Genomic DNA, 22,478 nt, shown 5'->3' on the forward strand with positions numbered 1-22,478 from the left:
GACGCCGGGGCGCCTCAGCTGCGCTCTCTGTCTGGCCGCCCCCCACCCCACCCCACCCCGGCGACACCCATAAACCGACCCCGTGGAAACCGGTTTTCATCCTTTTTTTTTTTAAGAAAAAGAAAAACAAAACAAAACAAAAAAAAAGAATCCAACAAAGAGCTGAGCGCAGCGCGTGGCCCTGGCACAGCCCTCCCCCCACTCCCTGCACCCCCAGATCCAGGCGAGGCCAGCTCGAGCGCAGCGCTGGGAACCGGCCCGCGCCTCCTCCCCGACGGCCCGAGTCCAGCACCAGCACCGGGGCTCGGGCTCTGCCCCTCACGGGCGCTCGGAAGGGGCGCAAGGGGCGCGATCGATCCTTCGGGGCGCGGCCCCCCCCCCAGGCCTGGCCGGGTCCGGGCCCCCGGGACCCTCACTTCTGGTTGGCCAGTTGGTTCTCCAGGTCCTCCAGACGCGCTGTCAGCTGGGCCAGTGAGCGGTTAAGGAAGCCTGTCTGGGTTTGGAGGCCCCTGCAGCCCCCTCCCCCGCCCCCTCCAGCCCTGGCCTCCAGCCCCAAGGATATGGCTCTGCGTCAGGCTCTCGAGCGCCCCCAGCGTGCGGCCCTGGAACTCCACGAGGCTTGCGCATTCGCACGGGCTCCGGAGCTCCGTGCCCGCGCCGATGCCCTCCTCTGCGGACCCGGAGAGAGTCGGGGGTCAGAGAATGAGAAGGGTCTACCGGGAGCCATCTACCAATTGGCCAAGGGCCCCACCCCGGAGCCCAGACTCCCCTTAGAATTCTAGAGCTGGAGGCGATCTTGGACAAGTAGCATCCTCATTTCAGAAGAGGGAGGAAGGGAAGGAGAAAAGGAGGGAGGAAAGGAAGAGAGGGAGGGAAGAGGAGGAGGAAAGAAAGGAGGGAAAAGGAAAGGAAAAGAGGGAGAGAAGAAGAGGAGGAAGGAGGAGGGAAGGAAGGGATGGAGAGAAAGAAAGAGAGAAGGAAGGAAGGAAAGAAAGAAAAGGAGAGGGAGAGAGCAGGAGGAAGTAGAGGAAATGGAGGAAGATGAGGAGATAGAGGAAGGGAGGGAAGGAGGGAAAATAGGTAAGGGAAGGAAAGGAATTAAACTATAATCTCTAGGTCAGCCCCAGTGTAGTGCCCTCTCTACATGCAGGACCTGATAATCTGAAAGAAGAGTAACATTTTACACCTGGATTAGAGTCTAAAGACTATATGATTTTAAAAAATCATCCTCAAATGTTGGTATATGTGGAGGGGAAGGGAAAAAAACAAATTGTTAAAACAGGGATACAGGAGGACCCATTGAAACAATGAGATGTACAAGTCGTTATGTCAAAAAATGAACTTTACAACTTTGGTGGGGGGACGGGGGGGGGAGGGGGAGGATACCAAGGGATGGGAAGGGGAAACAAAGCAGGAGGCTACAATGTTGATAAGAAATGTGCTCATTATCTTACCCATGTAATTGTAACCCCTCTGTACAGTATTTTCACAATAAAAATATATTTAAAAAATCGTCCTCAAGAAATTTTGTAATCACCTGTAAGCTACAGTGTACAAGACTGCCCCTCCCTTCCCCCAGGTAACACTCCCCCCTCCCCTCCCCCCCCCAGGCCAGGTGAAGTAGGGAACTGCCCTTTACGGGCAATGTCCTCCCCAAAGCACATGTCTATAAAGTTGAATTCCAACCAGTTTAAGGGATCTATGCGGTGAGTCCACTTACGAATGCTCAATTTGGCTGTTTAATTTTTTTCCCTTAAATGACCCTAAACATTACCCATGAGAGGAATGCGTACTTTCCTTTTTTTAAAAAAAAATTTTAATATGCATAGGAACCACTTCAGGGTCGGATTCATTAGGTCAGGAGATAGCAGGAAATGACATTTCTAACCACATGCCAGGTGACAACCGTGCCTTTGGGGACTTGTGAAACACACTTTAATTAGCAGGTGTGTCTTGGCTGTCTTTCTAGGCAGGGGGTGGGAAGGGGTGTTGGGGAAGGGGTGGGGCAGGGAGAGGAAGGAAGGAGCCCTGCGGGACTTGAGCTCACCTGGACAGATGCTGCCTCTGAGGTTCTCCAGCAGGTGTGTCATGGTGTCAAAGTCCGGGGAGTAGGAAACGTGCAGCTCCGCAGGCTCGGAGGCGATCTCCCGCAGCTCCTCCTCCACCGCCTTGCCCACGCCCACCGCGTACATGACGATGCCTACAGGGACCAGGGGCTCTAGGCCTCTCCAGAGCTGCCTCCCTGCCCCCCCCATCTCAACCCGGGTCCAGAACCCACCTTCCTCCTTTGCACGTGCTGCCCACATGGAGATGTCATCCTGGGAACGGCCATCAGTGAAAACTAAGCCTACGCGAGGCACGTTGAGGGCTCGAGGGCGCGCGCCCTGCGCCTCGGAGAAGCTGTGCTCCACCATATGTCGCAGCGCCAGCCCTGTCATGGTCCCCCGCTCCATGTACTCCACAGCCAGGACGGCCTGCTTCACCTCCGCTGCGGTGCCATAGCGACCCAGTGGGAACTCCGTGCGCACGCGGCTGGAGAACTGCACCAGCCCGATGCGGGTGCCCTCAGGGGACACGTCTAGGAAGTCTACGATCTGGTTGACAAAGCGCTTCACCAGCTCAAAGTTCTGGGGGCGCACGCTCTTGGAGCCATCCACCAGCAGGACGAGATCCACATGGCCTTCCCGGCACCCTGACAGCAAGAAGGCTTGGATGGAGAGGTCAGATCCTTGACTAGCAATCACCATCGAATCCTACGCTTGCAAACATCTACTATATAACGCACACCAGGTGTGAGTGTTTGCTGTGCTTAGCAACGTGCTAAATCATCATCATCTCTCCATGAGAGCCCTGGACACCTCCTGAGGGCTTGGTTCACACTAAGCACTTTCTATTTTTTTAACCTTTTATTGAAAGTTTGAACCCAGTTCCCAGCTACCACAAATTATGCAGTCAGCTACTATATTTGGAGAAATCACAGCAATCAGCACATCTGGAGTTTGAAAAACACATGGGACACCACCTGAGCACAATACCTCCCTGCCAGGTAAGCGTGCACATCTACCTCCATTTCCATAACCAACAACAATAATCATAACCATTATAGCTAAAAAATGTGTTGACCACTACCAATCAGCCATATTTCTAAGCATTGTGCCAGTATTAATAACATGGGGTTGAGGATTTTTAGCTCAGTGGAAGAGCACTTGCCTGGCAAGTGCAAGACCCTGAGTTTGTTCCTCAGCTCTGGAAAAAGAAAAAGGGAAAAAAAATTCCAATATCAATAAGAAAGACACCTTTTACTGACAAATTACTGTGTTGTCCCATACTGGTGTGTGTGTGTGTGTGTGTGTGTGTGTGCGCGCGCGCACGCGCGCGTGCGCTCCATCCATCCAATAACCTCTGACATCAAAGTATTATCCTTGATTTCTATAACCTGAAGTTCTGAGGGATAAGTAACTTGCCTCAGATTGCACAGTGAGTAGAGACTGAGCAGGATTTGAAGCCAGGTCTGTCTGACTCCCCCTACTCCAATTCCATGCTCCTAACCACTCTACAGTATTCTCTCCCCTATATTGAGCCAGAGATACTGGTGGCCTCCTGAAAGAAGGTGTCCAGTGAAGAAAACATACTCCTGATGGTCCAGCAGGAAAGCAGAACAAGTCAGATATGCCACCTACTACAGTTAAGGGAAGTGCTAGATGAGAAGAGCATGCAAGGAGGCCCATGCAACTCTTCCTGGAGTTGTTGAGGAAAGCTGTGTGGAGGCGGTGACAGGCCATGTGGTCTTTGATCTGATTGGAATGATTGTGCCTCCCCAAATTCAACTGTTAGACTCCCTATCCCTCATGTGATAGACTTTGGTGGGTAAATTAAGAATGGATGAGGTGATGAGGGTAGAGAACTCATGAATGGAATCAGTGACCTTATAGGAATCTCAAGGGAGCTTGCCTCCACCCTTCATCCACCATGGGAAGACAGCGTGAAGAATGGTGTTTATGACCACTCACAAAACACTGTTTGGTTTGGTCTTGGCCTTCCCAGCCTCCAGACTATGAGAAATAAGTGTTGTCCAAGCCACTTCCATGGTGTGACTATGAGTTGTGTCCCAAAGTTCAAGTGCCAACTTCTTAGAAGCTTGGTCCCAAATGTAACAGGGTTTGGGGGGGTTGTCTTGTTTTTTGTTTTTGTTTTGTTTTGTCAGCCACTGGGCTTGAACTCAGGACCTGGGTGCTGTACCTGAGCTCTTTCACTTAAGGCTAGTGCTGTACTACTTTGAGCCACTTCCCGTTTTCTGGTGGTTAATTGGAGATAAGAATCTCATGGACTTTCCTGCTCAGGCTGCTTCCAACCACAGTCCTCAGATCTCAGCATCCTGAGTAGCTAGGATTACAGGTATGAACCACTAGTGCACAGACCAATTTAACAGTTGTGAGCAGTGGTGTAACCCTTAAGGGCCTTGAAGCCTAGTGGAAAGCAATTAAACCTACCACACTAGAGAGCAATTACACCTGTCCCAAGTGACTGAGACTGCGAATGGTTACCCTTGGGACTGCCATCACCAGCAGATGCTAACTAACATTGTACTCTTGGACTTCCAAAATGATGAGTCAAATAAGCCTCTCTACTAATCACTCAGCCACAGGTATTTTGTTACAGCAATATACAACAGACTAAGACAGCCATCCAGTCTATGTTATTTTGTTATGGCAGCCTGCACAGATAGAGAGTCTTGTAGGACAAGTAGAAATTTGCCAAGACAGAGAGAACATGGGGGAACAGCAAGTGGAAGGAATGGGAGTTACGAAGAGCTCAAAATGCTCCAGAAGGAGCAGGCAGTATGACTAAAATATTCAAGTGTGCCAGGAGACAGGCTAAAGGGGTGGCTGAAGCTAAATTGTGCTGAGCTATAATTCTGGTGCCAACCTGTTGATCACAACAACCCGTAGTGAAAAATCATGATAATAGTAATACATCATGATTTACTCCATACGTTCCTATACAACTAAACTTCAGCTCGAGGAAGCAATGTTTACTCTTTCTATGTAGAGGAAACTCTACTCTCTCTTCCAACTTTTTCTTTTTAATGCTAGTTGTAACCCTCTAATTTGATTACATCAACCACTAAAGTCACTGTGTTCACCACTTGGAAAGCTCAGAGGTAAGATACTTGATCTTTACTTAATGGGCATTGGTGAGCCACTGATTGGTTTTGAGCAGAAGAGGAATGTGATCCAATATGAAGTTTTAAATTAACTTTGGCAGCAGGGCAGGGATTGGCCAAAAAAGCAGGCCAGGCACAATATGCCCTCCAACACACACACACACACACACACACACACGCACACATGCACACATTCATTCATTCCACATCCTTGAGCCACCAGGGCAAAGTGAGGATGCTCGGAATGGGGACCTCAGGGGCAGCTGCAGACGTGACACCCTCCATGCATAACTTACGGTCACAGCTCTTGCCATCTGCCTGAAGCCGCCGCCCCTCGGGGCACAGGCAGTGGTAGGAGAGGCCCTCGCTCACACACTGGAACTCACAGCCATGATCCACCCCATTGCAAAGGTCCCTGACTTAAAGGAGAAAGAGACTAGAATGAGTCAGGGTGGACCCCCACCCTCACCCCCCAGCCAGATCCTCTACCGCATCTCCCAAGTGTGCAAGGCCCATCACACACTCTGGCAGCTCCTGCCGTCGGGCAGCAAGTCATGGCCCTCTCTGCAGCGGCACCGCGGTCCCCCGAGGGTGCTAACACACTCGTGCTGGCAGCTGTGGTTGCCGAAGCTGCAGTGGTCAATGACTGATGGGAAGAAGAAACAGTCAGGTATTGATCTGAATGGAGCCCTCAAAGGCTTGCGTGCTGGCTGGGGGGTTAACTCACCCCTGCAGCTTCTCTGGTCCGGCTGGAGGACAAAACCAGCACGGCAACGGCAGTAGTAGGAGCCTGGAGAATTGACGCAGTGGTGCTCACAGCCGTGGGTCCCTTCAGCACACAAGTCAATGGCTGCGGAGGAGAAGGGATTAGCCTTTGTCACACTTTGACACACTTCTCAGCCCCTCCACGTAGCCACCTGAGGACCCAGGTATGTGTCCCAAATCCCCGTGGGGTGGTACCAAGCATCCTACAGACATAAGCCTCCTTCCTACAGCATCAGGCAACCTTACCCCTCTCTTCCAGATGCCCACTGGCTTAGCGGGGAGGATGAGGGGAGGGAAGTCACTTTGTCTATCTGGCCTCCATTATCCCATTTGCGAAAATGGGAATCAAGAAAGCAATTACTATTTACAACTTCCTACTGAGAAGGAAGGAGAAAAACCTATTGCCCCCAAAACCATTTCCCCTTTTTGTTATATGGTCCTGGGGCTTGAGCTCAGGGCCTCAGCATTGTCCCTTAGCTATTGCTCTACCCCTTAAGCCACAGCTCAACTTCCAGCTTTTTGGTAGTTAATTAGAGCTAAGAGTCTCATGGACTTTTATTAATTGGAAATGAGAGTCTCGCAGGCTGGCTACAAACCAAGAACCTCAGATCACATCTTCCTGAATAGCGAGGATTACAGACAGGAGCCACTAGCATGCAGCTCCTGTGGAGTACCTAGATGGCTTGATATGCAAAGCTGGCCTAGAGCCAGGTACAGTGGCTCACACCTGTAGTCCCAGCTAACTCAGTACGTGGAAATTAAAAGGAAGATGGTTCCAGGCCAATCTGGACAAAAAGTAAGCAAGGCCATCTCAACAACAAAGAAGTTAGGTGTGGTGGGTCTCACCTGTAGTCCCAGCTACTTCAGAGGTTTTAAGTGGGAGGATCACAACTCAGATTGGCTTGGGCAAAAACATAAGAACCTATCTGAGAAACAATAACTGACTCAAAAAGGGCTGGGGGGGGGCATGGATTCTCAGGAAGCTAGGATCTGGAGGATTATGGTTGGAGGTCAGCCCATGTGGAAGAGTTCACTAGACTCCAGCTCCAAAAACAAAATAAAACAGCAAAAAGCAAGGCTAGAGGCATGGCTCAAGCAGTAGAAAGCTATCCTAGCAAGCATGTAACTCTGGGTTCAAACTCCAATACTAAAAAAATAAAAGATTACCAACCCTGGTCAAACTAAGGACTTGTATGACCTCAAGCAACAACTCCTATCTCTACGGTTTGTAAATGAAGGAAGGAGGTGGGTGTTTACTTCCAAAATCCCTGTCAAACTCACTGGGCAGTGAGGAGCCAAAGAAGGTACAGCAGCAATGAGACCAAGATTGTAGGACAGGGGTAGTTCTCACCAAAACAGCTCTTGTTATCTGCTGCTAGCTTGTAGCCAGAGTTGCAGGCACAGTAGAATGTTCCAGGTGCATTGACACATTGGTGCTGACAGCCATGTCCCCACTCTGCACATAGATCCTCCCCTGAATGCACACAGAACTAGAATCAGCAGGGGACAGATTGGCAGAAGCCCCCAATGGGCGGGCTAGCTGGAGATGGAGTCACGATATGAGTCATTATTTGTGTGTGTGCTGGTCCTGGGGCTTGAACTCAAGACCTGGACACTGTCCCTGAACTTCTTTTGCTCAACGCTAGCATTCTACCATTTGAGCCACAGCTCTACTTCCGGGCAAGGGGGGGGAGGATAGTTTATTGGAGATAAGAGTCTCACTGACTTTCTCAGCCTCCTGAGAATCTAGGATTATAGGTATGAGCCTCTGATGCCTGGCTTAAATAGGACTTGTTTGAGAAGGGCCAGTCTAGGTGGCATGCTTAGCAAAGGGTAGGGTTTCAGCAGTCCCTGTGGAAGGCAGTGGACTGAACTGGTCAGTGGAATAGGAACACACAGAAATTGAATGTCCAATGAGGTAGAGAAGTATTAAACCAAGGTGGGTTCAATAACTCAAAATGTGATTAGAACAGATCTTCTTTTCTTTTCTTTTCTTTTCTTTTTTGTCAGCCGTGGCGCTTGAACTCTGGACTTGGGTGCTGTCCCTCAGCTCTTTAGCTCAAGGCTAGCACTCTACCACTTGAGTCACAGCACCACTTCTGGTTTGGTTTTTTTTCTGGTGGTTTATTGGAGATAAGAGTCTCAAGGCCTTTCCTGCCTGGGCTGGCTTTGAACCGAGATCCTCAGATCTCAGCCTGAGTAGCTAGGATGACAGACATGAGCCACCGACACCTGGCTAAAACAGATCATGTAGCATTTACTTAAAAGTAAATTTAAAAAGAGCTGAAGCCAGGAATGGTGGCTCACACTTGTGATCCTAGCTACTCGGACGTTGAGAGTAGAAGGACCACAGTTCAAAACCAGCCCCAGCACACAGCTCTGGAGACCTCACTTCAACCAAGAGAAAGCTGGAGTGTGATTCATTTATCCCTACTTATCATCCCAGCTACTGAGAAAAGCAAGTGGAGGATCTCAAGCCAGGCTGGCCTAGGCAATTCAAGAAAAAAAGAAAACAAAAAGCCAACTCAAGGAAAAAAAAAAAAAAGCAAGCCTGGCGCTGGTGGCTCACACCTGTAATCCTAGCTACTCAGTAGGCTGAGATTTGAGGATCATGGTTCAAAGCCAGCCTGGGCAAAAAAGACAGTGAGACTCTTATCTCCAATAAACCACCAGAAAACCAGAAGTGGTGCTATGGCTCAAGTGGTAGAGTGCTCACCTTGAGCTGAAGAGCTGAGGGACATTGCCCAGGCCCAGATTTCAAGCCCGATGACCAACAAAAAAAAAAAAAAAAAAGAAGAAGAAGAAGAAGAAAGACAAAAAAAGACAAAAAGGCAAGCTGGGCTCCGGTGGCAGCTCACACCTGTAATCCTAGCCATTCAGGAGGCTGAGAGCTGAGGATCTTGGTTCAAAGATCTTAGGATCATTGGTGTGAGAGTTTCAAAATAGGCGGTTGAAAGGTCACACCACTGGTGTCCTGGTGAGCAGGACAGGCTGAAGTAGCTTCTTGGGGTGGGGAGGGGGGCGGGGACAAGAAGCTAAGCAAAGGCGGTCACAGCTGGAATCCGATTCACCTCCCAGGAGGCTCTTCAGTGCCTCAACTCCACATTGCGGATGCAGCACGGCTGGAATGCTGGACCACTCTTTGTTTTTTGGTGGGTCCTGGGCCTAGGTGCAGTCCCTGAGCTCTTCAGCTCAAGGCCAGCGCTCTACCACTTGAGCCACAGCACCACTTCCAGTTTTCTGGTGGTTCATTGGAGATCAGAGTCTCACGGACTTTCCTGCCGGGGCTGGCTTTGAACCGCGATCCTCAGATCTCAGCCTCCTGAGTAGCTAGGATGACAGGCGTGAGCCACCGGCGGGCGCCCGGCTTGCTGGGCAGCTCTCCAGGGAAGCTGGGAAGGGACCCGCAGGCAGCGAGGGAGCGTTTCTCGCCCCACTAGCGCGCAGCTCCGACTCACCGCACAGCCGGCCCTGGAACTGCAGGCCGAACTCCTGGATGAGGTCGAAGGACTCAACCAGAAAGACGTGCTTGTCCAGCGGCGGGGACGCCATGGCGCGCAGGGAGCCCACGTCGGCGCGCTGCACGCCGACGGCGTAAATCTCGATGCCTCGGGCGCGCGCCTGCGCCGCCACCTCGGCCACGCGGTCCTGGGGCCGCCCGTCCGTCACGATGACCGCCACGCGGGGCACGCGCTCCTCCAGCGGGCGCGCGCCCTCGGCCTCGCTGAAGGCCACGTTCATGGCGTACTGGATGGCCAGCCCGGTCATGGTGCCCTGCGCCAGCGGCACCAGGGCGCGGATGGAGTGTTCCATGTCCTCCCGGCGAGAGAAGGAGCCCAGCGAGAAGACGCTCTGCACTTGGCTGGAATACTGGATCACCCCGACGCGGGTGGCGTTGAACCCCACGTCCAAGCTGCGGAGGAGGCCCACGAGAAACTTCCGCACGGTCTCGAACTCGAAGGGGCGCACACTGCGGGAGCTGTCAATCACAAACACCAAATCTAGGGGTCCAGCGCGGCACCTAGGACCTGCTGAGTAGATCAAGGAGGACTTTTGAAGGTCAGCAGAGGCTCCTAGGAGACACCCCCTCCTCGCCGGGGAAAGCCACAAGAGGAGCAATGTCCAGCAGAGCGTTCATCTAGCAAATGCACGTTTGCTGGCACAGTGAAGGAAGGACCGTTCCCTGCTCCCCTCCTCCCACTGTGACCCCCCCCCCTCACCTGCAGACTGGAGCTGGGTTTCCCAGGCCTGGAGAAGGAGCAGCAGTATGGGCAGTGGCCAGCAAAGGGGGCCCCTCATGGTGCCTGGGCAAAGCAGAACGGAGGAGTCCGTGCCTGGAGGGAGGACGCATGGAGGGAGGGCGGAGAGGTGGGTTTATTCTACTGATAGAATGAATATGTATATTTGACAGGTTGCATCGTGAAAAATGTCTCCGCTTGGTCATGGATGGGCGACACAAGAGATTCTTTGTAGAACTCCAGAAAGTCACACTTTGCAGAACAGTAATATGGTCATTAAAGCTGGGAGCCCTTGGCTCATGCCTGTCATCCTAGCTACTCAGGAGGCTGAGATTTGAGGATCACGGTTCAAAGCCAGCCTGGGCAGAAAAGACCCTGAGACTCTTATCTCCAATAAACCACTCAGAAAACCAGAAGTGGTGCTGTGGCTCAAGTGGTAGAGCACTGGCCTTGAACTGAAGAGCTGAGGGACAGAGCCCAGACCTAGAGTTCAAGCCCCACCACCGACCAAAAAATAAAAATAAAAAGGTAAATAAAAAGCAGACTGAAACTATACAGTATTTAAGACAGAAGATTGGTCTTTCCTAAATGCCCAAGTTAAATGCATTGTGACATTTGTTTATTTATATCGTTGGAACTGGGCTTGGACCCAGAGCCTTACGCTCTCGGCCTCTTTGCTCAAAGCTGGAGGTCTACTAATTCAGCCACACATCCATGCCCAGTTTTTTGTTGTTGGTGGGGTTTTTTGTTTGTTTGTTTTGTGGGTAAACTGGAGATAACAGTCTCACAGACTTTCCTACCCAGGCTAGCTTCAACCCTTGATCCTCAGACCTCAGCCTCTTGAGTAGCTAGGATTACAGGCATGAGCCACTGGCACCCAGAGCCTTGTGACCATTGATTGAGCCCTTTCCCCCATTCTTACACTAAGCCTATTGTCCCCATTGTACAGATGAGGAAACCCAGGCTTAGAGAAGTTTAAGCTCTGGCACCAAAATCATGTGGCAATCAAGTGAGTACTCCAAGAAAAGGCTCTGTGCCTCTCTGCTTCTGTGAGCCAGCTGGGATGCTCTGAGCCCTCTTCTTTGGAGAGGTGAGCCTCCACATTCCCCACCTCTGTCCCCATCCCCACCCCTTCCCTGCACACAGGAGCCTCTGTGTGAGTTGTTTCTGGAGTGTCCACTGGGACCCCACAGGCAGCCCAACCGCAGGTGGTAGGAATGGCCACGCCTTCTCGCTGGGTGGGGTTTGGGGAGTGGTGGGACAGTGAGTGGGCCATAACCCCCACCATGCCCAAGAACTGCAAGGCTGGTTCCTTGCAGCCTATGCTCAAGAGAGGCCACCAGGGGGCGCCTGCCGGGTCTAGATGCTACTGCTAGGTGTCCTGTGGGAAGCCCACATCTGCCCAGCAGGTGTCCCTGCCTGAGCAAACAGGGGCCCTGGAGCCCCAGGGGCCTTGTAGATAAGACCTGGCCAAGATATATACTGCCCGAAAGCCAAGGAAGGAAGGTCGGGAGCAGAAGTGCGCAGGGCTCCAGGGACGGCAGCACTGGACGCACCCAGAGGGCAGCGAGAGAGAGTGGCCAGGGCCTCTTAAAGCAGCCATGGACCCTATGAGGTCAGCAGGTGAGCCCTCGCCTTCCTACCACCCCTGACAACACGCCTAGATAAAAAACCCACAGAGCCCTTCGTTGTACAGATGAGGAAACTGAAGCCCAAGAAGGCATCAGCCCCACAGAGGGGCTGATCAGCCCAGGGCTCCCCTTCTTCCTCTGGAGCTGCCTGGCTCCCTGGAGATGAGCAATTCCTAAATGTCTTTTCCTGCCATTCCCCACCCCCACCCCCTCACTCCTCACTCAGGGGTTACAGGCTGCCCTGGGAGCTAGCCGGCTGTCAGTCGATGTGTCTTGGCACAGAAAGCCTTGAGGCCCCTAACCCACAGCAGTCCCGCCCCTCAATTCGTGAATGGGCTCATTCTCAGCAGAGCCAGGGCCTGCGGCTCACTCCACGCAGCCTTCCGGTCCAAGATTCTTCTCCCCCCTCTCTCCCTCCTTCTAGACCTGGTAGAGGAACGAAAATCCCTCTGGCAGGGTCTATCATGGGAGGATGGGAGGGTGACTAAGCTGGCCAGAATCAGCTGCTGGAGGAGGTGAGGGGGGGGGTTGGAGAATGCCCTCTCTAACTTGGCCAGTACCAGCTGCATGGAGGCCAGCGCCACCAGTAGCATGTGAGGAAAGCACAAGGGATGTTTGCCATTGGCCACCTTTCCCTCAGAAGCCTCTGTGCACCCCCCCTCCAATTCTTGATTAAGGTCTGCCTTACCCTAGTCTTGCTTAAACCAGCATCCAGTTGGTGACCCCTGCTGCCAACCCCAGGAATCCTGGAAAGTCAAAACAAGGGTAGCCAGGTGCTAGTGGCTCATGCCTGTACTCCTAGCTACCTAGATGGCGGAGATCTGAAGCTCACAGTTCAAAGCCAGCCTGGGCAGAAATGCCTGTGAGACTCTCATCTCCAATGAACCACCAGAAAGCTGGAAGGGGCGCTGTGGCTCCATTGAGTGCCAGCCTTGAGTGAAAAAGCTAAGAGACAGCGCTCAGACCCTGAGTTCAAGCCCCAGTACCAACACACATACACACACACACACACACACACACGGGGGGGTGGGGAGCTCAAAGCTCATCACTTCTAGCCTCCTATTAGGCAGTGGGGAGCTATGGCTGGAGGGTAATGGGGGGTCACCACAGTGAGATGGTGACTGGGTGGACCCCAAAACCCAGAACTCCTGTGAGGAAGTTTCTCTTCCAAAGGAAAACAGGCAGATGGCCCTGCCTTGGGTCGCGGGGTGGGTAATTCTTCATAAGTTGGCAGAGGACTGGCAGGCACCTTGTGACCCTTTGGGGCCACATCCGGGGTCTGGAGGGAGGAGAGAGATCGGGGGACCGAATGGCCCTGTTTTCTCCGGTGTCTACATGCGGTCCCCGGGCGGGGATCCCCGCAGACCCCTCAGCGCCCCCAGGGCCTTTGACTCACCTGAGCCTGCCAGACCGCTCAGAGGCGCGGCTGCGGAGCGGAGCCGACGGGCGGAGCCTCCCGGGCAGCTGGACCAGGTACCGGCGTGGGCAGCGTGCCCTGGGCGGGGTCTGCCAGGCAGCTGGGGCGAGCCGAGGCGGGCGGCTGCATTTAACCCGGGGCTGGCGGGTGGGGAGGGGAGCGAGCGCCGCGACCCCTCCCCCTGGCCCCCGCTTCCCGCGGGGACCGGGGCGGGGCGAGCGCGGCGCCCCCTTCTCCCGGACACCTTTGGCTGCGGTGCAGGCGGGAGGCGACACTCCACTCCGGAGCAGCCCGAACCGGAATGTGCTGGAAGACTTTTTCCCCTGAGCAGAGCCCCAAGAGGCGGAGCGGCCCCCGGCTCTGGCTGCCGACTGACTGCTGCCTGGCGGGGCTTCGAGGGCGCGCCCCACACTTGCCCGGGGCAGTCCCTTCCAGGACTGAGCAGAGGCCGGAATCAGAGGGTCAATGATCTGTCCCCCCCCAAAAAAAAGACAGTCTTTATGCCCACAGTTCTCCCTGGGCCTCGTCCTGCCAGTTCCCCCACATAATCCCGGCAATTGTGCAGGTTTGGGGTACACCAACCCTCACTAAGAAGGCACAGACCCCAGGCTCTAACCCGGCCCATCCCGCAGGGCCAACGTAATGGGCTTTGACCCTTCTGATAGAAAGAAAGGAGAGGTATTGCTTTGACCCCCAAAAGTTTGGGGGGCCCTTCCATGCTTGCAGAGGTCTGAGAGCAGGAGATGGGGAGGCAGGGGCAGCAAAGGTGATTTTCTTTATGGCGTTCTCCTGGGTGGGATAGCCTAACTGCCAATTCCACATACCCCATCTCCATCCCAGAGCCAACACAAGCGCGGCCTTTGTAGTACAGCTGTGTCTCCTAATAGCCATAGGTTGCAACAGCCAGGGAGCCAGACCCACAGCGCAGCATCTGGGTGGTCCTGCGAGGGGGGAGGGAGAAGGGAAGGGGGCTCCACACAGGCCTCAGTGGACAGTCCCAAAGCCCAGGTATTTAGTCCAAGTCTTGCCCTTGGCCTAACCGCACTCTGTCTTGGCCGTGGGAGGCAGAGCGGAGGGCAGGCCCACGCTGCATCTCACGCCACCTGATTAGTGGGCCCTGTGTCACCCACTGGGCCCTTGACTGTCCTTGATGCCACTTGCTCCCACTCCTAGGTCACCCCCAGAGCATGCCACCATGCTGAGAGAAGGTGTGCGCAGGTGCCTGCAGCAACACTGTGAGCAGACAGTGCGAATCTTGCATGCCAAGGTGGCCCAGAAATCCTATGGAAATGAGAAGCGGTAGGTGCCTCAGAAGCCCACCTCTGACCTCCTCCCAGTGTCTAGCCTTGTGTGTGTGTGTGCGTGTGCGTGCGTGTGCGTGCATGCACGTACATGCGCACCAAGATCAGGACTCAGGGCCTACGTGCTGTTTCTTAGCTTTTTAACTCAAGGCTGGTACCCTTCCACTTGAGTCACTGCGCCACTTCTGAGTTTTTGGTGGCTAACAGGAGATAAGAGTCTCATGGACTTTTCCTGCCAGGACTGACTTCAAACCAAGATGATCAGATCTCAGCCTCCTGATTGGCTAGGGTTACAGTAATGAGCCACTAGTGCCTGGCTGTCTGGCCTCTTTTACACTTGGGTAAGGCTCAGGACTGAAACCTCAGTTCTTGTCCCAGTAGTGGACGGTCCCTTAGCCAGTGCTAGTCACTTTGGTTTCTAGCAGAACCTCCCAGTGACTCTCCTATCCCTACCGGTTATTCATTCATTTAGCTACTTATGGGCATTGCTGAGAGCTGAGCATATAGCAAAACAACAAATACTGCTCCTGTGGTATTTCACTGAAATGTGGAAGAGGCAGCAAAATCCACAAACCAGCAAACAAGAAACTTTACATTATGAAAAGAGTAGAAAGGAAACTCGAATAGGGTAACGTCACTTGACTAGGAAAAATCAAGGGGGTGAAAGAGCCCTTTAGAAGGTGACATTGGAACTAAGATGTAAATGTTAAAAAATTGGGCAAGAGGCAGATGCCAGTGCCTCACACCTATAATTCTCAGAAGGCTGAGATCTGAGGATGGTGGTTCAAAGCCAGCCCAGGCAGGAAAGTCCATTAGACTCTTATCTCCTATTAACTACCAGTGGAGCTGTGGCTCAAGTAGTAGAGTGCTAGCCTTGAGCTTAAAAGCTCAGGGACAGTGCCCAGGCTGAGTCCAAGCCAAGGACCCCCCCACAGACACACACACAAAGTGGAGCAAGAGACAATGAGGAGATCTAGTGGATGCATGTTGCGACCAAAGGAAACAGAATCTGTGAAAAACATTAGGCTGTAGAGACTAGGCCTGTTCAGGTACTAAAGAAGTCACAGTTGCTAGAATTATAGGAGGAGGAGCTGCAGGAAATGAATTGGAGAAGTAGGCCAGATTATGAGGTCTTGGAATTTTAAACCACTGGAGGAAGACTGGACATGATTTGACTCATGTCTTAAGAAAAACAAGCACTCTGGCCTCTGTGAAAAATACTTTGAAGGAGAGAGGCGTAGGGAAAGGGAGAGTGGCTGCAAGGCGGAGGAATGTAGTCATGGCTGGGACTAAGGCGTAGGTGGTAGTGTCCAATGGATTCCGGCTACGTTTTGAAGATGGAGTAGGGAGGACTTAATGATGGGGGCCATGGAGGAGCGTAGGGGAGAGGTGGAGGGGGCACGGGGCCGTTCAGGGGATGTGTGCTCACAGTGGAGTTGGAGGGCACTGGTTTGTCTCCGCAGCTTCTTCTGTCCCCCGCCCTGTGTCTACCTGGCCGGTCCCGGCTGGAGGGTGAAGTCAGCACAGGGTCAAGGTGAGAGCGCCCTCGGGCCGCGCGGCTGTCCCTCCTCCTCCAGGCCGGGAACGGAGCCCAGGGGCCCCGGCCCCCGCGCGCCCGCGCGCGCACGGCACAGGTGCAGCCCCGCTGCGCCCTCTGGCGGCGAGAACGAGGCCTGCGGGGCACCCGGGCGCCCGGCAGCTCCCGTCCCTTTCCAGCCCACCTGGCAGGGGACTCGGGGCCCACGGTCTGCGGCTACATGGGACTGGACGGCGCGTCCGGCAGCGCTGCCGAGACGCAGAAGCTGAATTTCGAGGAGCAGTCCGACTCCAATGTAAGAGTGCATGGGAGAGGGTTCGAGTCCTGCCCCCATCCCAGACTCCCGCTTTAATCCCAGATCGGGAGAGGCTTGCTGAGGCTGGGCGGAGAGGCGTCTTGTCCCCTGGACGGGGTGTCGGCGGGAGGGGGTGGCTCGGTGGCAGAGGACCGGCATGAGACCCCCCCCGCCCCCCGGAGCCGCGCAGGAATTCAGCTGTGCCAAGACCCTGTACATCTCCGACGCGGACAAGCGGAAGCACTTCCGGCTGGTGCTGCGGCTGGTGCAGCGAGGCGGCCGGGAGCTGGGCACCTTCCACAGCAGCCTCATCAAGGTCATCTCCAAGCCCTCGCAGAAGAAGCAGTCTCTGAAAAACACCGATCGTGAGCAGGGGCGAGTGGGAGGGTGGTGGGCGGGCCACCGAGGCAGGCAGGGTTAGCTAGGCTGGTGGGGAGGGAGACGGACGGCGTGGGGGGGGGGCGAGGGAGGGCAGGGAGGTAGGGGGGACAGGGAGGGGGTCCTACACACAAATGGCCGGCAAGGACCAAACTAGAAACAAGATTAAGATAAAAGGGGATGGGGTTAATAAGTTGGGTTCCAGAGGCTGAGCTCTGAGGACCGCAGTTCGAAGCCAACCTGGGCAGAAAAATCCCCATGAGATTCTTATCTCCAATTAACCCTTCAAAAAAGCGGAAGTGGAGCTGTGTGGCTCAATGTGGTTGAGCGCTAACTTGAGCGAAAGAGCTCAGGGACAGCACCCAGACCCTGAGTTCAAGCCCCATGACCAAAAAAGAAGCTTTGGTAAATGCAGCTCAGTGGTAGACAGGACAAAGAAGGAAGGAGGAAAGGAGGAAGGGAGGGAAAAGAAAAGAAGAGATAAGAAAAGAACAGGAAAAGAAAAGAAAAGAAGGAGAGAGGGACTTGGGCCTAGCAAATTCATGGCGACTTACCTGAGATTGCTCATCTAGAAAGTACCCTGGTGAGAAAAACAACCTGAAATCACTCTGACTCTGGAGTCCACTGTCTGCATCACATTGACTTTCTGTCCGTCTCTAACCTTGTAGACTTTCACAGATCCAGCAGTGTTCTGCTGGCCCTTGGTAGTAGGGCAGGGTCCTGAAGGGGTAGTGGCGTAGTGGGATGGTTACAAGTGAAGATCCGACAGTCTCTGTTTGAATCCTGCTCTGCGTCTCGCTAGCTGTGCAATCTTATGCGGGTTGCCCTCTTTCAGTAGAGATAATATTGTCTACCTCCGAGTTGCTGAAAGAATCAAACGAGCTAATGCCAGTAAGATGCCTAGAAAGGTGCTTGGTGCACAGTAAGTGCTAGCAGTGATTCAGAGGGGGTCTTGGACTAAGTGTAAGTGGTGCAGCTACGGTATGTCTAGGATGAGAGGAGAGGATTGTGCCCACCCAGTGCCTTCTCCCCAAACAATCACTTTCCATATAGAAAGTAAAGTGGTGGCTCTGAGCATGTGCTGTGGCCTAAGACAGACAGATACCAAGTCTGAGGGATCCTGTCCTGCTGTTTCACACTACAGGGCCTTTGCTTGAACAGCCTCCTCTACGGCTCCCACCTACCTCATGCTCCCTTACCCCTCCCCACACCATTTTGCCATTCTGTACTTATGAACTCTTCCGAAGCAAAACTGGGCCTGATTCACAACTTGGTACCCAATACCCAGCACAACCAACGCTGAGTAACTCAATGCGATTCAAATGAACTGAGGGATAGATACACAGAGGAACTGGCAAAGGCTCAGATGCAGGACTGCAACAGGCACTTGAGAAATAGCTGTGAAATACAATCACCCAGATCCAGGCCAGTGGGGATATTCTCCAGGCTGACCCAGAGGATTGGCAATGATCTGGTGAGGCCCACCCGGAGACCCCCCCAGGCCAGAGCACTGACTCGCCCTCCCCTTACAGTGTGCATCTCCTCCGGCTCCAAGGTCTCCCTCTTCAACCGCCTGCGCTCGCAGACCGTGTCCACGCGCTACCTCTCTGTGGAGGATGGGGCCTTTGTGGCCAGCGCAAGACAGTGGGCCGCCTTCACCCTCCACCTGGGTATGCTTACATCTTCTGCTCAGTCTTCATCCCAGCTTCTCTAGGCACGTCAGCTTGGCCCTGGCTAACTGAGCCTCAGACGCAAAAAGACTTGCCCTTGGTCTCAGTGAGGCGGTATGGAGCCATTGTAATGTCTAAACGACCCCCCCCCCACACACACACACAACCTTCCCCTCCTCTCAGTTAAGTTCTTGCCTCCAGAGGACCAGGGCCCAAAGGAGGATGAGGGTGGCCACAAATGATCTCGCCAGGATTAGAACCTCCAGCCTTAGCTGCTTCCCCTGAGGGCCAGCCCTTCCCACAAAGCCTATCAGACAAGGCGGCAGGATGCAGTTCCCCAAACCTCTTTATTTCTTCCTTTCTTTCACCTCCCCCCCCCCCCCCAGCTGATGAGCACAGCTCCCAAGGGGACTTCCCCCCTCGAGAGGGCTACGTACGCTACGGCTCCCTGGTACAGCTCGTGTGCACAGACACAGGCATCACACTGCCGCCTATGGTATGAGAAGGGAGGGACACAGCCTCTGCCCCACCCCCACCCCCAGATCCATAGGGATCAGGGAAGCTCAGCCCACATGGGCGGGGCTGGAGGGTAGGCAACACACACACACACACACACACAACCTGGGCATACTCCAGGCTCTGTGGGACACTGCCCTTGCCCACGACCACTGGAGTAGCAGAGACGGGCTGAGAGGGCAGCCTCTGGTTACCTGGCACCTTGCTAACCACTCTTGCCCTCACCCTTCTGCTGCAGATCATCCGCAAAGTAGCCAAGCAGTGTGCCCTCCTGGATGTGGACGAGCCCATCTCCCAGCTGCACAAGTGCGCGTTCCAGTTCCCAGGAGCCTCTCCAGGTGCAGCTGGCAACTACTTGTGCCTCTCCACAGAGAAGGTGGTGCAGTTCCAGGTGAGATGCAGAAATCGCCAGCACCCTTGTGCCGGAAAACGAGAAGCACTGGGTGTAAGGGCATGTCACACTGACTACTGCTTACTGATCAACGCAGCCTCTCCTGGAAGGTTGGGACAGTCAGGACAGAATCATAAAGTGGAGAGAAGAAAGTGATAATTACTAATTATCCAGCAATACTCATTCCCACAGACTGTTAGAATCATGGAATGTGGAGACCTAAACTTGTAGAATGAGCCAGGCACCCGGTGCCTCAAGTTTGTAATCTTAACTACTCAGGAGGCTGAGATCTAAGGATTACAGTTGGAAGCCAGCCCAGGCAGGAAACTTCATGAGACTCTCATCTCTAATGAACCAGCAAAAGCTGGAAGTAGAGCTGTGGCTGAAGTGGTAGAGTGCTAGCCTTGAGCTGAAGAGCTGAGGGACAGTGCTCAGGATCAGAGTTCAGGCCCTATGACCACCACCACCAACAACAAAATCATAGGTGGTAGGGGCTGGGAAGGTGGCTCAGTGGTAGAGTGCTTGCCTTGCATGCCTGAGGCCCTGGGTTCGATTCCTCAGCACCACATAAGCAAAAAGAAAAAAGCCGGAAGTGGCGCTGTGGCTCAAGTGGTAGAACGCTAGCCTTGAGCTGAAGAGCTGAGGGACAGCGCCCAGGCCCAGAGTTCAGGCCCCACAACCGGACCCAAAAAAAAAAAAATCATAGGTGGTAGTATTGAATTTTTTTTTCCAGTCCTGGGGCTTGAACTCAGAGCCTGGGCACTCTCCCTGAGCTTCTTTTACTCAAGGCTAACGCTCTACCACTTGAACCACAGTGCCACTTCTGGCTTTTTCTGTTGATGTGGTACTGGGGAATTGAACCCAGGACATCATGCATGCTAGACAAGCACTCTACCATTAAGTTGCATTTCCAGCCCCAGTATTGAATATCATTAAGCTAAGATTATTAGACTCATAAAATGTTAAAAGAATTATGGGGTATAGAAAAGGTTGCTATTATTAAGCAATATTACTCCCAAAATATTATCACAGAATATTAAGAGACAGAATCATAATATGTACAAAACAATCATTATTGAGCCATATTCTTTCCCAAAGAAAATTAAAATTGTAGAATATTTAGACATAAAATTGCACAATGTTAAAAGATAGACTTATAGAATTCTAAGAAAACAAGGCTATTAGGAACCAGCTGGTTCAAAAAGCTTATTTATTTCTATTTAGAAGGCTAAAATCTGAGGATCACAGCTCAAAGCCAGCTTGGGCAGGAAAGTCCACAGATTCTTAGCTCCAGTTAACCACCAAAAAGCCAAAAGTGGAGCTTGGCTCAAGTGGTAGAGTGCCAGCCTTGAGTGAAATCTAAGAGATCAGACTCTGAACTCATGCCTTAGTACCAACATAACAGAAACTACACACACACACACACACACACAGAGCCTGAGACTGGAGCTCAACTGGGACCAAGTGGGGGAAGCCCAGGAACTGTTGGCCCCAGGACACTGACGGCCACCATTGAAGCTTCTGCCCCACCCTTGAAACCTCTTCCTAGGCCACCCTCTGCCCCAAGGAGGCAAACAAGGCCCTGCTCAATGACAGCTCCTGCTGGACCATTATCGGCACCGAGTCCGTGGAGTTCTCCTTCAGCTCCAGCCTGGCCTGTGCGTGTGAGCCAGTCACGCCTGTGCCCCTCATCAGCACCCTCGAGGTTGAATTGGGGTGTGGGATGGGGGCGGGCGCAGCCTGCCAGCGAGGGGGACGGCTGTTGACCCGGGAAGGCTGCAGGCTGCCATCTTACACGCCCCACTCCCCAAGCTGAGCGGCGGGGGTGATGTGGCCACGCTGGAGCTGATTGGAGAGAATTTCCATGCAGGACTCAAGGTGTGGTTTGGAGATGTGGAGGCAGAAACGATGTACAGGTATGGGACAGGCTGGGGGGCGGGGGGGGGAGCATGATGAGGGACAGCTTCCTTTGGGACCCAAGGAGCTGGGGTGGGGTACACATCCTCAGAATCCCCATGAGACTAAACCTCTGTTCCTGCCCCTCCCCTCCCCCCCCACACCAGGAGCCCTCGGTCCTTGGTGTGTGTTGTGCCAGATGTGTCTGCATTTGGCAGCGACTGGCGCTGGCTTCGCACTCCCATCACAGTGCCAGTGAGTCTGGTGCGCACCGATGGGCTCTTCTACCCCAGTGCCTTCTCCTTCACCTACACCCCTGAATACAGCACGCGGCCAGCGCTGCCAGGCGCCCCAGAGCCAGCTGCTGACGCCGACACCCTCCTGGAGAGCATCCACCATGAGTTCACACGCACCAACTTCCACCTGTTCATCCAGACTTAGGTACTGCCCCGGTGCTCAGTCTACCCAGCACCTAGGTCTGCTTCCTTGCCCCTTTAGCTGGGAAAAGACAGGAAAAGGTTGGCCCTAGACCAGATCTTATGTGGCTCCCTTCACATGTACAGGAAGATGCGACCTGCTAAGGTCTCTGTGTGGCTGCTGTGTATGCGCTTGACTTTCAGTGCACTAAAGAGAAAACACCCAGCTTCACAAGGCCAGCCATGAGGCATGGAGCCCGAGGCCTTCCTAGAAGATCAGATCTGACCAGGAATGCCAAGTTCTGGGGCACTAAGTGTCACCTGAAATAGTGGAACCAACTTATGGCTCAGTGTCCTATCCTGAAATGCCAGGATCTGCCCTGGCTGTACTGACAAAGGCTGGAGCCAAGATACATCACTTGCCTGTTTTTTTGGTTTGTTCTGTTCATTTCGGTTTTCATTTTTGTTGTTGTTTTCTTCTTTGTCCCCGCACTAGGACTGGAATTTGGGGCCTGGGTATTGTCCCTTTATTCAATCAAGGCTGATGTTCTATCACTAGAGCTACAACACCACTTCTGGTTTTTTGGTGGTTAATTGGAGATAAGCTTCTTACAGACTTTCCTATCCCTGCTAGCTTCAGACTGTGATCTCAAGATCTTGGCCTTCTGAGTAGTCAGGATTACAGCTATAAGGCACCGACACCGGCTAACTTGCCTGTGTCTGCTGTCTGACACACAGCAGCGGTGGCTGGACAGGTGACTGTGACAGTGGCCAGGCTTTCCCATCTTAATTCTCCCCTAGCCACTTCTACTGGCCCAGTTCAATGGAATCCTGAGGATCAGGGGTTCTTCTGCTATGTTAGA

General features: G+C 53.3%; 2 protein-coding genes across 2 annotated transcripts; one reads left to right on the top strand and one right to left on the bottom strand.

Annotated features, from left to right (window-relative positions):
• Nucleotides 1-240: 240 nt before the first annotated feature.
• Matn4 (matrilin 4) lies at nucleotides 241-13,249 on the bottom strand. The gene is made up of 11 exons (XM_013011087.1): nucleotides 13,195-13,249; nucleotides 10,150-10,263; nucleotides 9,388-9,960; nucleotides 7,281-7,403; nucleotides 5,892-6,014; nucleotides 5,688-5,810; nucleotides 5,461-5,583; nucleotides 2,279-2,692; nucleotides 2,048-2,200; nucleotides 563-670; nucleotides 241-471 (listed from the first exon to the last, which is right to left on the bottom strand). Exons 2-11 carry the CDS (start codon nucleotides 10,226-10,228, stop codon nucleotides 413-415), a joined length of 1,878 nt encoding a protein of 625 aa, XP_012866541.1. The 5' UTR covers nucleotides 10,229-10,263; nucleotides 13,195-13,249; the 3' UTR covers nucleotides 241-412.
• Rbpjl (recombination signal binding protein for immunoglobulin kappa J region-like) lies at nucleotides 13,108-22,028 on the top strand. The gene is made up of 11 exons (XM_013010719.1): nucleotides 13,108-13,271; nucleotides 14,389-14,514; nucleotides 15,980-16,050; nucleotides 16,233-16,348; nucleotides 16,539-16,713; nucleotides 18,259-18,396; nucleotides 18,783-18,892; nucleotides 19,151-19,303; nucleotides 20,853-21,008; nucleotides 21,116-21,219; nucleotides 21,367-22,028. Exons 1-11 carry the CDS (start codon nucleotides 13,108-13,110, stop codon nucleotides 21,638-21,640), a joined length of 1,587 nt encoding a protein of 528 aa, XP_012866173.1. The 3' UTR covers nucleotides 21,641-22,028.
• The last annotated feature ends 450 nt before the right edge of the window (nucleotides 22,029-22,478 follow it).

This window comes from Dipodomys ordii, unplaced genomic scaffold (assembly GCF_000151885.1).
Source record: "Dipodomys ordii isolate 6190 unplaced genomic scaffold, Dord_2.0 Scaffold13, whole genome shotgun sequence".
Lineage (NCBI taxonomy): Eukaryota > Metazoa > Chordata > Mammalia > Rodentia > Heteromyidae > Dipodomys > Dipodomys ordii.